Source organism: Streptopelia decaocto (genome assembly GCF_964273445.1).
Source record: "Streptopelia decaocto genome assembly, chromosome: 1".
Classification (NCBI taxonomy): domain Eukaryota; kingdom Metazoa; phylum Chordata; class Aves; order Columbiformes; family Columbidae; genus Streptopelia; species Streptopelia decaocto.
The window spans coordinates 194962937-194977515 of NC_138663.1; the positions used below are offsets into that span (position 1 = coordinate 194962937).

General features: G+C 40.5%; 1 protein-coding gene across 3 annotated transcripts in view; it reads left to right on the forward strand.

The window, feature by feature from the left end:
* Positions 1-393: 393 nt before the first annotated feature.
* ALKBH8 (alkB homolog 8, tRNA methyltransferase) overlaps positions 394-14579 on the forward strand; it is a 45331-nt gene continuing 31145 nt past the window's right edge. Inside the window, exons 1-7 of one of the 3 annotated variants that reach the window (XM_082052974.1) lie at positions 394-474; positions 1846-1986; positions 4880-5120; positions 6168-6299; positions 7162-7257; positions 8643-8747; positions 11788-11858. In XM_082052974.1, coding sequence (XP_081909100.1) covers positions 457-474; positions 1846-1986; positions 4880-5120; positions 6168-6299; positions 7162-7257; positions 8643-8747; positions 11788-11858 — 804 coding nt within the window. In that variant the 5' untranslated portion in view covers positions 394-456. The remainder of the gene's footprint in view (positions 475-1845; positions 1987-4879; positions 5121-6167; positions 6300-7161; positions 7258-8642; positions 8748-11787; positions 11859-14579) is intronic. The other 2 variants (XM_082052975.1, XM_082052976.1) reach the window with 2 other exon arrangements.

Sequence of the window (14579 nt, forward strand, 5' to 3'; positions counted from 1 at the left end):
AAGGGGGGGTGACAAGGAGCAGGCTCCACTGCGAGAGAGAAGGCAGAGGGCCCACAGGGAAGCGAGGCCAGGTGGCATTTGGGAGAGCAGAAATGAGAATATGGAACAGATACAGCAAGTGTGTCTCCGAAGCAGGAGACTGAAGAAGGCCGCTTTCTACTCCTCCCCTCCGGTACACGCTCGGTTCCCTCAGCGCGTTAAGGCAGGCGCGGGACGCTCCGGGGGCGGGTGGGCGTCCCTCCGGAACCGCCTGACCACGCTCCCAGGGCACTCGCCGCCGCACAACACCGCCTGTGTAAAACAATTTGCCTCACCCTGCGATAATTGGGCAAATGTTTTATCTCGGACAAGACCCTCAAAACGTAACACTTGCCGGCCGGCAGAAGGGACCCGCCCGCCGGGGGCGGGGCGCCGCCATGACGGAGTGGCGGCGACGGGCGGGCTGCCCGCCCCAGCATGGCCGCCTCCAGCCAGGTAACGTGCTGCTCCGGCCGGGGCCGGGGCTGCAGCGGCCGCCCCGCCCGGTTCCCGGCTCGGCGCGGGGGGGGAGCCAGCGGGGACGGCGGGAGCGCGGGCGGCCCCTCCCGCGGCGGCCCGGCCTGTCAGGGCAGGGTGGGGTGAGGGGGACAAGGCCAAGTCAACCACTGTGTCTGCCTGACGGCTTTTATAGCCCCAGCCCGCGTGTTCGCTGAGGGCAGAACAGCGTGCGCACGTTCGTGTTGTTCCTGTTACCGTCATTGTTTTTAGCGACTGCTCAGAGCCCCTGAATCTGAGGGGTGTCAGTGGAGGTTTAGGTGCTTCGGGGGTGGCAGAGCCGCGGGGATGCGGTGGCGCCCTCAGGCGCGTTTGGTCAATGCTGGGACTCCTAAATCTCCCCATCAGGGCTCCTGAATTTAGTTTTTTTTCGTGAGTTTTGATGTCTGTATGTGTACAGAGTCTGTATACATTTACGTTTACGTGTCTGCGACACAAAACCAAGCCAAAACTGAGTAATAAGCCGCTGAAGTTCATAACTGAGCGTGGCGCTCCCTCTGCTGACAGCTGCACTCCCGTAGCGATGCACTGTCGTTTTCAGAAGTGGCTCCTCCAGCAAATAAGGTTCCCCCATTACTTAAAACTTTACATTGACTTTTGTAGTCGTTTCAAGCCAATTGTGTGACCTGCTATAACCTGAACTAGCTTCGGTGTATTTTCAGGACCTACTTATTTTAATACTTGTGAAAGGAGGTGGTAACAGTCCTTAATAATCCACTGCTGCGTGCTTTTTCTTCTGTAGTCGTGATGGCCTTTGTAAAGGGGGCTGTGAGATGTTACCAAATAAAGTGTTGCACTTCTGTACAGTTGAATGTGATTCCTCAACTCAGAAATCAAGGCAGATTGTTGGTCTCCATGTCTGCAGAGTTCAGCCTCAGGTAACAGTGCAAAGGACAAGGCAGAGAGTTTAGAACCCAGTTCAGAGACCAAGGGAAGGTTCTGCTGTCTCAGTAATGCGAGTAATGTTGTTTGAGATGCCTTCAGGGGCTGGAGACATTTGGGTGATATTGGCAAGCATGACATAGCAGGTGGGGAAGTTCTTCAGCTTCTTGAGCAGCAAGTGAAAGGCATCTCTACCAGTTTTAGATGCAGTTGTTTAGGCAGCGGAATCACACCTCATCTGTCCTGTACTCTCTTGTTTAGTTCAGAGGCTTTGCAAGGATGGAAAGCAGTCTTTCAGCTTCATTTTCTATGCTAGTTGGTCAAATATTGGGCCACGACTTTTTGGCTTTTGCTATCTCTCTACAACAGACTGAAGTATTTATTTTTCAAGCAGGATTCTTACTATGTGTTATTTCTTCTGCTTCCCAGATTACCAGCATGGAAGTTAAAACCGGTGAAAATCATTTAAAGGTCTATAAAATGAAGAAGAAGGTATTGAGGAAGCAGGTCAGAGCTCAGCATACATTGATGAGACACGAGGGCATCGAGTGCGTCTCCCATGGCACACAGGTGACGGACAGTTCTAATATTGATGGTAGTGTGAAAATGCTGCTTATTGGTGTTTGATTCTTACACATGCTTTATCTAAAATACTGTTCTCCAAAATGCACTTCCTAAGATTGAGGGTGTTTTGTGCCTCTTTGATTTCAAAGCAGAGCTGTACTTCACAAGTTTAACATCTATGGAGAGACTTTGATGGCCTTTGGATAAGCTTTTTTTCTTTAATCTGAAACAGTAGTTCCTTGGGTTGGGGAGGAGGATGAAGCATGGGAAATGATACCTTGTTGAAGTAGATAAACTTTTCTTCTCTTTGTCTGATTTCTTCTCTGGCTTTTAGCTTTTATATCTTTCTTTCCTCTGTACTTGTCTATAAAGTATGATTTATCTCATTTAAACTCCCAGTTGAAAACATGTCTCTCTTAGAAATCTTTTCCACATTGTTTTCTTCATGTAAATTGATTTAGGCTGTAGTTCTGTGGGAGTTGAACTGATTGACTGACTTGCAGCTGTTGAAAAGGGGACTGCTTTCTCTTCCCTTGCACAAAAGAGGACAACACAGGAGGGAATTCTGCTTTATGATGATACTCAATGAACTGTACCATAAGTCATTTTAACCTAACAGAAAATGACTCAGCTTTTTGATCTATGGTTTTCTGCCACAGTAGTGAGTTACAGCAGATCATAGGGTGACCTCAGAGATACTGTTGTAGCAAAAAGCAAGTGACAGGAACTTGCAGACAGAAAGGGAAGAAGTCGGAGAGAGTGTTTATAATTTCCTTCTATCAGTTGTGGGGAGATGCTAATGGCTTGAGGCACTGTAGTGTAGTATCATTAACTCTAGCCTTGTTCATCTTGACCCTGCAAATTCTTCCTGTTCAAATACAGAAACATCAGTTAGATCTCTATACCTTTTTTGTAACAAAATTTGGCCTAGTCTTCACTCAGTTTTCACATCATGTGGGCTTATGCTAAAATGACCCAGCAATCTTGTATACACTGTAAGCTCTTTGGAGCAAAGACTGTGTTATTCTAGTGTTGCTTGAAAATGGGTCCGTAATCTGCAACTTGTTCCCCTTGACAGTGCCCCAGATACAAAGCTATCCATTGAATCTATTCAAAGGGTAATTCTGGGGTTCAGTGAGATCCTCATTGAAGAAAGAACATTTTAATAAGTGATATATGAAACAAAATTGTAGTGCTAGTGATAAACTTGTGTCAAGAATGCAGAAAATGCTTTCAACCTTGGTGCAAGAGTCTGATTCTATTGAAATTGCTCAGACGTGATCAGTTGCTGTACATACTGCTGTTGTGTAGTGGTGGTCTTTGTAGATGAAGTGCCTACAGCCAGTGGAAGCACTGTTTGAGTCTCTGCATTTCTTCTACAGACATGGGCCTCCCTGTTAATATCATGCTAGAAAATAACTGTAAATCATAATGGGGTCACATTTCAAAAATGTGATCAATAATGGACAGCTGGATGCAGTGATAAGAACAAGCGTTAACAGCATAGTCACAGTGGTACCTCAGGCATGCTCACTATATACGTTTTTAAAATAATCCTTCTCTTCAATTTTAAATCTGTTTTTCTGTCTTTTGGAGAAGTGAAATGCTATCATTTGAAACAATTGAACACTTTACCAGCTGCCTTCAGAAAAGGTCATAGAACATTCATAGACTTTAAGGAAAGGATTGTCTGAAAGCTTTCTGGAGAGGTATTACATGGAGTCAATCTGAGTAAATTGTTGCTAGCTGTTTGGAGTCACTGTTGCTCAATCAAAACTTCAAGACTTCATCCTCATTTGGCCTTAAAAAGGCACTTAAACGACTTTCAACCACCATGACTTGATTGAACATCCAGTTATGGCATATAGCTATTTAGATGTTAAAAGAACTTGTTAATTTATTTTGAAAAGGCCTATGTATTTTCAAAGGATATTTCTTGAATAATAGTCCCATGAAAAGCTCTGTTTTGTTTCTTCTAATGTTCGGCAAACCAGAAACAGTCCTTGCAAACTGTGTGCTCCTTGATAATTTTGGGCATAAATCACTATGAAAGCATAGAATTAAGCAATTAGGCATCGTGCATGAACTAATCTGTGTTAACTAAGGATGGGATATAAATCCCTTTGTTTATAAGAACAGGAGGGTGGATTTTCAGATGAGTGCTGGAGCAGAACTAGATGCTCTGTTACTAGAGGCTGCTGCTTTTTTTGTGAACTAAATGTATGGGGGCCATGAGGTGGGACTGGGAATATCAATCACTCTATGCTTGGAGAGACTCCTTGGCAAAGATGAGAAAAACTGTCTTAAAAAAAAAAGTTTCCAAAGGCTTTTATCTTCGTTTTTATTGGTGGTAACAGGTCTTGGGAGAAATTTTGTTTTAGAAACCTCCAAAATTATGTGTGTCAGTGTCACTGTTTGCCTGCACTACACTTGGCGCACACATGCTGGTTCGAAGCGTAAGAGCTCTTGTAAGAGTAACTACTTGCATTAATTGAGGAGGTATCTCTGATACGGGTTGCAAGCCTTTCTGCCTGAATACGTACTAGGCAAACAGGGGTTTGCCTTTGCCTCATATACCAAGCTCTTTGAAATGTGGAATACATAAAAGAGTACTCACGGGCTTACTTTATTTTTCTTTATACAGCTGCTCTCCTGGTAGGGTGTTAGTTTTAAATGAAACGATAGTAATCACTAATTTGAACAGGCTTCCCTGGGAAGTGGTGGAGTCACCATTCCTGCAAGTGTTTAAAAGGCATTTAGACAAGGTTCTTAGGGACATAGTTTAGTGCTAGGATTAGGTTAGGTTATGGTTAGACTTGATGATCCTGAGGGTCTCTTCCAGCCAAAATGATTCTATGATTCTGATTTTTTTTTTTTTTCTTAATTCCCCTTCAATTAGAGCCTGGTTATTGCCAATGCTGGTCTTGGTAATGGGATGAGTAGACAGCAGCTGCTGAAGATAGTAGAAGAATATGGATTGGTGGAAACACTCTTAATGCCACCGAATAAACCATATTCGTTTGTGAAATATGGGACAACAGAAGAAGCCAAGAAAGCCTTTGATGCCCTTAATGGAAAAGAAGTAACACTGGAAGACTTTGGCCAAAACATTGTTCTATATATTAATTTTGTGGAAAAAGGTATATTTTTTCTGCTCTCCTATATAGCCGTCTTTTTGCATACTGCTTCCCTTTGCTTTTACTTTCTAGGTGTAAATATAGCTAAAAGCACACTGGTCTTTGCAAGTAGACACAGACAACGAAAGCCAGAATCTAAGATTCAGGGTATAAAACAGGCATTCCTCCTTGTATTTCCTGATAGGATACTCTAATTTGAACTCCTTTACTTTGAGACAAAATAAGAAAAGGACTTCGGTAGTTCCCTGGCCATTCAATACTGTGCTTGAAGGTTTTGTGATTAAGGAACTAAATTGGAACCCAGGAGATCTATGGACAGGTCACTGGATTTTTTTTTGCATGACCTTGTTTCTTGTGGTCTTGATCTCAACTCCAAGAATGAAAATAAGCACAATAAAATTTCTGTTTTTTTTGTCCCCTTCTCTCCAGGCTTTTTTTATGGCTGACTATAAGCTATTTAGGACAAGAACTGTTGTTCTTTCTGTGAGCTTTTATAGTGTCTAATGGAAAGGGTTCCTGGTGTTGGTCTATACATTAGGCCAGTGAATAGCTTTTTTAAAGCTATTGGGATAGCAAACTGAATGTCTCTGCATTGCCAACATTTTATGTTCGCCTACATATTGCATTATATGCCTTCATATTTGATTACAGTTTGCTTCTCTGGACTGAGTAATCTGGTGATTTGGTAAATCACCAAGATGAAATGCAAGTAGAATCCTGAAGTGACCGGGAAATTCTTTCTACTGTTATTTAGACATGAAAATCACTAGTGGTATTGCTTTTAAATAGTGTGGAGTCTTGTTGATCTTATGCAGTAAAAATTAGAACGTGCTTTGCATGATGCAAAACATCTGTCTACCCTGTTTTGTCATGCCAAAAAGTGATTATTTATTCACTAATTAATACCCTAATGAGGACTCCATTGTATCATTAAAGTAAATACTTCTGTACCTATACTGTATTCCCATACATAGTAAATATCCCTGTAGGGAACACATGGTTTTATTTTCTCTAAACAGTGACAATATTTTCTTTTTCCATACACCCTAGTTTTCTGCAAGAATGCTGTCCCTACAAGCTTGCCTCCAGGCCTAATGGTCATTGAAAATATTATTTCTCCAGAGGAAGAAAAGAGGATGTTGGAAAGTATTGACTGGGTAGGAGATGAAGATACTCAAAATGGTGAGCAAAACCATAGAAATGCAGACATTCCATACTTTTATGCCGTTGTTACCTACTTTTTCAGTTTACAAGAAGTATACATCTTGGTAAATGTACTGTTTCAAATCGTTGTGTATTTGTTCTTAGTAGTTTAGAAATTGGATTAACTCCTGGGGGCAAGTGATCTGAATTGATATTGTGGTATGGGTTTACTTGAATAATATTTCTACATCCAGAAACAACTGAAGTCTTTTTAGGAGTGTTTATGTCAAGCACAAGCCTGTTCTGTGAAGGTTACCCTTTTAATTTGATGTCCAACTGAGGAGTTGTGTCACGTTAAATCAAAAAGAAGTCAGTGAGACACACATTCCAGATGCCTTTGTGCTTTCACTTGAGCTCTGTGGAATAAGATCTTGCAAAAAGTGAATTGTTCTTGGAATTCACTTCAGGGTTTCTGTATAAATTTTTTTCCTTGGGACAACACCAAGGTTTATATTGGCATTAGCTAACATGGAAATGGTGACTAATAAAAGTGAAGGATCCTGCTCTATCTGCAGGATATTAATCAAGTGTAGGTTCAGGGATCAGGGCAAGAATAAAGATGCATTACACGTGGCTCAGGAAAACTGGTGCTTTCTCCTTCTTGCATGTACAAAACCACCATCAGTTTGATTTCCAACAGCTGTGAATGTGATGTGTGCTGAAAATACAAAAGGCAGTAAGGCACAAGTGTGTGCCATGAAGAACAAGGGCCAAACACAGTTTCAACTGTTAATTAAAGAATGTGTAGATTTAGCAGGTCAGATGGAATAGGGAAACATAGAAAATTGCCTATACTGCTTTATGTAGTCTAATCTTACTTTAAACTTGTGTGTTTTTACAGCCCAGCAGACTTTAAGACATAGAAGAGTAAAACATTTTGGATATGAGTTTTGCTATGATAACAACAATGTTGATAAAGACAAACCTTTACCTGGAGGTGAGAATTTCCCTGTTAAGTCATACTTATTTTGCACTGATGTTTGAACCATTATATAAAGCCTTTAAGCCTCACTGCGATATGGATCTGCGATTCTCATAAAAGCAGAGCCTTCACTTAATCTTAAGCACATACTGAACAGTGCTTTTGAGTGGGATACATTCCAAATTACTGTGAGTGCTTGAAGCTTGTTTTCCAATTGTTGCTGCCTTTTGAGGTCCAGTCAAATAAGGATTTTGGGATTGTAATTGTTATTCTTTTTTTTAGCTTTTGTTTTATAAAACAACTGTATGTTACAAATTGCATACTTGTTTGGGGGTTGCGACGTATATTGCTGTGTATATTTATCTTGACTAGCTGGAAGGTTGCTAGATGCAAACCAAAATAAAATTTCTTTTGGACTGAAAGCAGATTTGAAAAGGTTTCAATAACTCTTATTTGGTGTTGAGAGTTGTGAGTCAGAGCAAAGCGAGTGAGTCATCTTATAGTCTTAAACTTAAAAACAGTAAAATAGGGGAGTTAAGTTCCTATAAAACGTGAAGGTGTTTAAGGTGATGCATATGTACTGGGTGGGTGTAGCTTCCAACAGAAGGATTCTGGTTACCCTTTGGTTTTAACAGTGAAGCTATGTAATCATAAAAGCAATGATATTTGAGCTGTTTTCTAGTCACACAGCTAAAATATTTTTTGTGAGAAAAGCTTAATTGAGAAACACTTCATTGTGGGAGAAAAACTGAAAAATAGAAGTCAACAGATTGATGAAAGGAAGGCTACTAACATGTTTGTGGGTGTTACCTTGAGCAGAAGTTTACAATGGAGTCTTCAGGTAAAACAGCAAACCAAAGATTCAGTGAAGAACTGTAACTTTCATTCCCGTTTCAAAACCAGTTTAATTTCAGCAGATTTCTTGGTGATACTTAATCTAATTCAGTAATAGATTTTTAGGGGATAAATTTTTTAGAGAGCTCTATGCACAACTTCTGACTTTCTGTGAAATAATTTTCCTTCTTGACTGCAACGTTTTTACCATAGTTGCTGGAAACTTTGTCTCTGATTTGATATGCTTTTTTTTTATGTGCTGAGATAGTGCGGTTTGCATTTGTGAGGAGTTAGGCCTGAGCTACTTCTGAATGCAGAGGCCTTTGGGGAATGGCCTTCCTAATTGTGACATGTTGTAAATATATCAGACTTGCAGAACGGGACCCCATTTCTGATGTGTGTGTGTGTTACAGCAAATGCAGACTGATCATTATTAAAGATGGACTTACGTATCTTTGAATCTGTTTCTTTGTATTTTGTCCAGTTGTTGTATTTATTGTAAAAAGAAAGGATAAAAATGTAAAAAAGCTTTCTTGTCTTGCTTACAATTTTGTTTCTATAACTAGGTCTTCCTGAAATTTGCAACCTATTCTTGGAGAAGTGCTTGAAACAGGGATATATCAAACATAAGCCTGATCAGCTGACTGTAAATCAGTATGAACCTGGACAAGGTAAGTTTATTTGTCTTTCAAAAATGTTGAGCTCTTTGCCTTACATTGTAGTTTAATGCTGGTAGGCAACTAAGCACCACACAGCCACTTGCTGACTCCCCCTCATTGAGATAAGGAGTAGAAATGGAAGGATAAAAGTGAGAAAACTCATGGGTTGAGGTTGAATGTCATGGTACAGGCAGTTATCAACACTGTTTTTATCAAAAATCCAAAACATAACCCCATACTGACTACAGTGAAGAAAATTAACTCTGCCCCAGCCAAACCAGTACAACTTAACTGAAGACTGGAAGAGAACAGCATCTAAATGTGACACGATGTAGGGACAGGATTTAAGGACCTGCTTAGTGTATTTTCTCTGGGATCAGAGATGCTTTGAATCAAAAATAAAGTCTTCATGCTGTTTTCTGAACCTGGGAGCTTGTGTTTAGAAGTACCTTTTTTTATGCCACTGCTATGGAAATGGATGGTGTTTAAGTCCGAGGCCATAACAAGGAAACCAGATATAAAAAGCTGTAATCATGTTTGGTTTTGTACTCTAGTGCACTTTTCACTCCAAACTCTTCTTTATCCGTGTATGTACTGTGCATAGTCTCCAGGCAACGGCTCTTGCTGTTAGTACATAAAATAGAATGTTAATATATATGGACTCATAAGTAATACAAGCAGTATTCCCTTATCTGAGGAATAAGGAATTACTGTGTTTCTGTAATCTTTCCCAAACTGGAGACATCAAAGAGACATTTGCTTCTAGTCACACCTCTAAGGAATAAATCATGTTCTGTGCTTTTTGCAAAGGTCAGTCATCAAGGCTAAATATCTGGCTTCCTTTCTAGAGTGGGTATTTCATTTGTCCTTAGGAGGAAAGGACAACAGCTTTTCTTTCAGAATTAATGTCTGACAGCTAATACAGTGTCTGCCAAACAGGGGTCTGAAAACCATATTTCTATTGGTTTATGTATATGACAATCTGTTAAATTGATATAGTCATGTATTTCTGGCTGGGACATCAGAGGAGATTAGTTAGAGTTATAGATTTCTATCAAGAAAAGAAGCAATTTAAAAAACAAAACCAAAGAAATAAACCCAAACCAAAACACACCAACAACAACAAAAACCAAAACCAACTGCTCCTCACCCTCCAAACCAAAAAAACAAAGAACCCAAAGCAAAATACCCTTTCTGAAGTGCAAATCATTAGGATATGAATGAGCCAGAATGCTGTCAGATTAATACCTTTAATATCTGTGTTCTGAGTCAGATTGTCACTAGAAATTGTACTAGGTATTTTAAAGAGTGACTGATGACTTTGGCCATCTAAGCTGTAGTGGCGACGCTTAAGACACATTAAATGAGTTCCTTTTTGAGGGCACTTTTTCATTCAGGGTCCTAATAATGCTTAAAGTGGTAGATCTATATTTGAAGGTCCCTATCCACTTTTGAATGTTTAGATGACTGTGTTTATGTGCTGCGTATATGGAGTAAGAGAAGCAGGTAGGTCAGTGATCTTGATGGAATTGTCTGGGTGACACTGAAGACAGCTGCCCATGTTGCCCTGTTGCACAGTGAATTGTGCTGACTTTAGTGCTCATCTGAAGGCAGAGTTTCAGTGCTTTATGCTGAGGTAAAGTTATGAGCAACAGAAACAGATATGTGTCCTTGGTTTTCAAGTCTCATTGATTTTATTTCAGATTAAATGTTTGCCTCATAAAACACTTGTATTGCTTTCACCAGAACTAATGGAATAGTAAATTTTGGCATAAAATAAGGTTGCCTTATACGGCTGAATGTCACTGTTAGGAAAAAATGTTTTCAGCTCAGAAATTCAATAATATCCAAAATTAATGTGGGTAGAGTTTTTAATAAACAAATATAACTGTTTTGGTTTGGATCGCATAGGAGTTACGCTGTCTGGGTCTGCTATAGTGTCCAAGGAAGGTGCAGTTGCAACTCCCCTGGGCTCTGCTGGCCTTGCTCCACTGCTGGCTGCAGTTCCCCACCATGCAGTGAGATCTTGCTGTGACATGCTTGCTGCTGTTTCAGCACCTGGCATTCAAATGGGTGGCACGAGCTGTGGGGGATGGCAGTTCCTTTCTGATTAGCAGATCTGAAAGAAAATGAAAAAAAAGAATTGCTGGCTGCTTTGGCAATTCTCAGCTACATGTTGCTCATACACACACTGACAAATGTGCTGCCTTAGGGGTTAGCCTGGCAATGATGTGTGGAGTTCTCCTGGGAACTGCAAAGCGGAGGCAGGGTTTGATCCTGGCGGTGCCTCCATTTGTGGTAGTATGTCCTAATTCTGAAGCTGAGACCCTTAACACAATCATTTGTGTAGTGAGAGAGCGAGTATTTGCAATGATTCCTTCTCTGTGAAAAAAGTAAGGGAGAAATGCATTATCAGATACAGGGGAAGAAATTTTTTACAATGAGGGTGGTGAAACACTGGCCCAGGTTGCCCAGAGAGGTGGCAGATGCCCCATCCCTGGAGACATTCAAGGCCAGGCTGGACGGGACTCCGAGCAACCTGATCTAGTTGAACATGTCCCTGCTTATTGCAGGGGGTTGGACTAGATGACTTTTGAAGGTCCCTTCCAACCCAAACTATTCTGTGATTGAATGATCATGGATGAGCTAAGGCCCAAAATCACCTAACATAGCATAATTGTTAATGCTAAGTGCAGAACTGCCTAAGAGGAGAGCACAGAGATTTCAGTTACTCTCTGCAGCAAGGAGAGCATTTGGAGTCCTCAGGGGATGAGTGCAGCCTTTGGGTGCTCTGAACTGTCTTCCAGATATACAGGACACTGATTATACAGGACACTTGTGTGAACTGTGCATCTAGTCTGGGGATGTAAGCCAGATGTAATCCAGTCCTGGATTGTTTTGGAAGGCAGCTCCCTCCTTTACGATAAGTTTTGTTTGTTCCAGCTGTACATCCCAGTTTTCTATATGGACATCCATGGAAATAAAGCTTGCTAACTGAGACAGCACTCTATTATTATTATTCTGATTTTTTTAATTGGTTTTTCTTATGCAGGAATTCCTCCTCATATTGATACACATTCCGCTTTTGAGGATGAAATAATCTCTCTCAGTTTAGGAGCTGAGGTAAACTTAATGTTTATACGTGTTTTGATGACGCTTTACTGAGAAGTTCCATATTTATATTGTTTAATAGAAGTTAATTTGTTTTTTCCATGGTGTCTGTTCACACTCATACGACTTTAATATCGAGCATGTAAGGTAATGTGATATGCTAATTAAATAGGTAACTGCAATGAGATGTTGTCATTGGAGGATTTTCCAGTGATATTAATGATACCCCATTTTTTTTAACGTTAGCATCCAGTTCTCAATTGACCTTCATTTTCTATTCATTTTAGAAAGCGTACCACTCCTGTTTGTTTCTACTTCCATTTTTCCCTGTGTCATCCTTTTTTCCCTCTGGTCTGCATAAGCCTCACATTATTTTTATGTTCAGTGTGTTTAGGCTAATGCAGATTTATTACCTGTAGAAGGTCCAGTCAACGTCTGAACTGTACTGAGCTAGTAGTGGCAGGCAGAGGTAGACTCCGATCTCACAAGCTTCCAACATATGCGGATGATGTAGACAAAGAGTGGAAGGGAAATGGAAGAACAGTGGGCTAGCACAAAGTCATGCAACATATCATAAGTATGGCTGAAAACAGTCCATATAATCTAGTCTGAATGTTCTTGTTAGTGGTACATGTATTACTGTGTATTCCCATTTTACTGGATAGCTAGAAGCTTAAGAAGGCTGAGAATGGGTTATCGCAGTGGGTAATAAAAGTTTGACTTTTGAATCTTTCCATTGAAAAGCTGTGAATGCTGTAGAAGAATGATCTAATCTGCTACTTGTTTTTACTGGCAGTGGTATGCAGATGCCACAGAGGTTTGCGCTTATAGAGTTATACCTGTATTACCGATGGTGTTCTCCTGTTACAAAACATCAACTGATTATTGCTCTCGGTTTATCTTACTCTTTAGGCGGAGAGGGGAACGTGGCTGGATATTCTGAGCACTGACATTTTTTGAATCTTGAGTATGGGCGTTGGCATTGACTTGCTTTCTTCTTGCAAGTTGTGTAGTGGAGGTGGAGCTCCAAGGACTAGGGTTGAGTCTAAGGAAGGATAGCTTTGTCATGAATGTGTGGCAGTGGCACTTCTGTGTTCCTGGTCACTTGAAAATGTGCTGAAAATGTTGCCAGTCCTCCCAGCCTGACTGTAGGGGTATTTGTCCACCATTCACAAAAGCATCCACTCTAGAGTAGGAATGTTTAGGATTAGTTGTGAGGGTGGTATGCACAGTGGCAGCAGAGTTCTTACTACTTTTGTTCTGGAATCTCCAAATCTAGGGGCTACTTCCTCATGTGGCTTCTGCACTTGGCCTTTTCTCAGAGATAGTGTGTTCTCCTCTGTTCAACTGCAGTGTTGGCTTTAACAGTATCAACACCTCCGCGCTAAGTAGCACGTGAGAACGTCTCTTTCTTTCATGCAGTTTCTTTAGGAGAAGGGCTCTAATTGATCTTCTGTGCAGTTTATCCATGCAAAGGTTAATTTTTCTAATACGTGCTGAGCATTCAGAGCAGCACAACAGTAGGTAGCCCCAGTGTACAGCTGTTCCTATGTTGATCTTGTAAAAAAAAAAAAAAAAAAAAAAAAGATACTTTAGTTTACTTTAGAAAAACTATATTGGTGCTGTGATTTCACATGTTCTGCCTCAGTCACCAGCCCCAGGCTTTCTTACCCTTTCCATTTCAATTAAAAGGCTGACTCTGGCACGGATGCTCTGTTACCTCATTGATGAGTCACCAAAGGCAGTGCATTTCTTGATGATTATATTACAACACACCTTTGTGATGGTCTCAGAGATGGCCAAAAGCAGAGTGATTTTAATCACCTGAGAAATACAAACCTGGACTGCCTGGAGCATTATGATGCTGTTAAAAATTGGAATGTGTACATTTCAATCACGAAAACAGCTGGATTTGGGCAATTTCTAGATGTTTCAGGCATAGGCGTTGGATACAGTCTGTTAGATAGTGACTTTTCACTAATGGGCCAATAATGCACTTTTCAGGTGCAGACAATTGAAGTACACATGTAGTCAAGCAAACCAGTGGCCAATGAAATGCTAAATTATTTAATGGCTTTTCTTTCTGGTACTTTTACAACTTTTTATGATTTCTTCAGTGTGTTTTTGTGCACTTAACTCTTCATCTGATTTTAAAATGTGCATATCAGTTGCAGTAATATGTGTGTTAGCTGTTTTAGGAGTGAAGCCCATTACTCTATTCCCTTAAAGCTTACCATGTACAAAATTTACATGGTCTGATAATAAATAATCAGAGTTGCGTATACAGCAACAAACTTTGGTATCCATCCCATCTTGTCTCTGTAGTATGAGGCTTTTTTAATCTAAATAAATTAGGCTCAGTATAATGGAAAACACACATAAACAAAGTTGTATGTCTTTTCCTTTATTCTCCTCAACAATAAACGCACGTATTTAAATAGGAAGTGCCATAAAGAAGTAACTTTGCAGCTCAACTGGTTCTGTATCGTACTTTGGCAGCTGGTGAACCAGACACTTCAGAGGAAGAAAAGAAAGCAAAATGCCTCATGTAGTTTATTCTTAGTAAGAGCTTTTTTTTATGATTGTTTGTCTGCTTGTCCTTTCAGGATCTGAGTTAGGCAGGAGACTGCCTAAACTAGTAACTAAAATAAATATTTTGGCTTATGAAAAAGAGGTCTGTGGCAGGGCAGGGGACTAAACACAAGTGCCTTCCTAGCCTAGTGCCTTATTTAT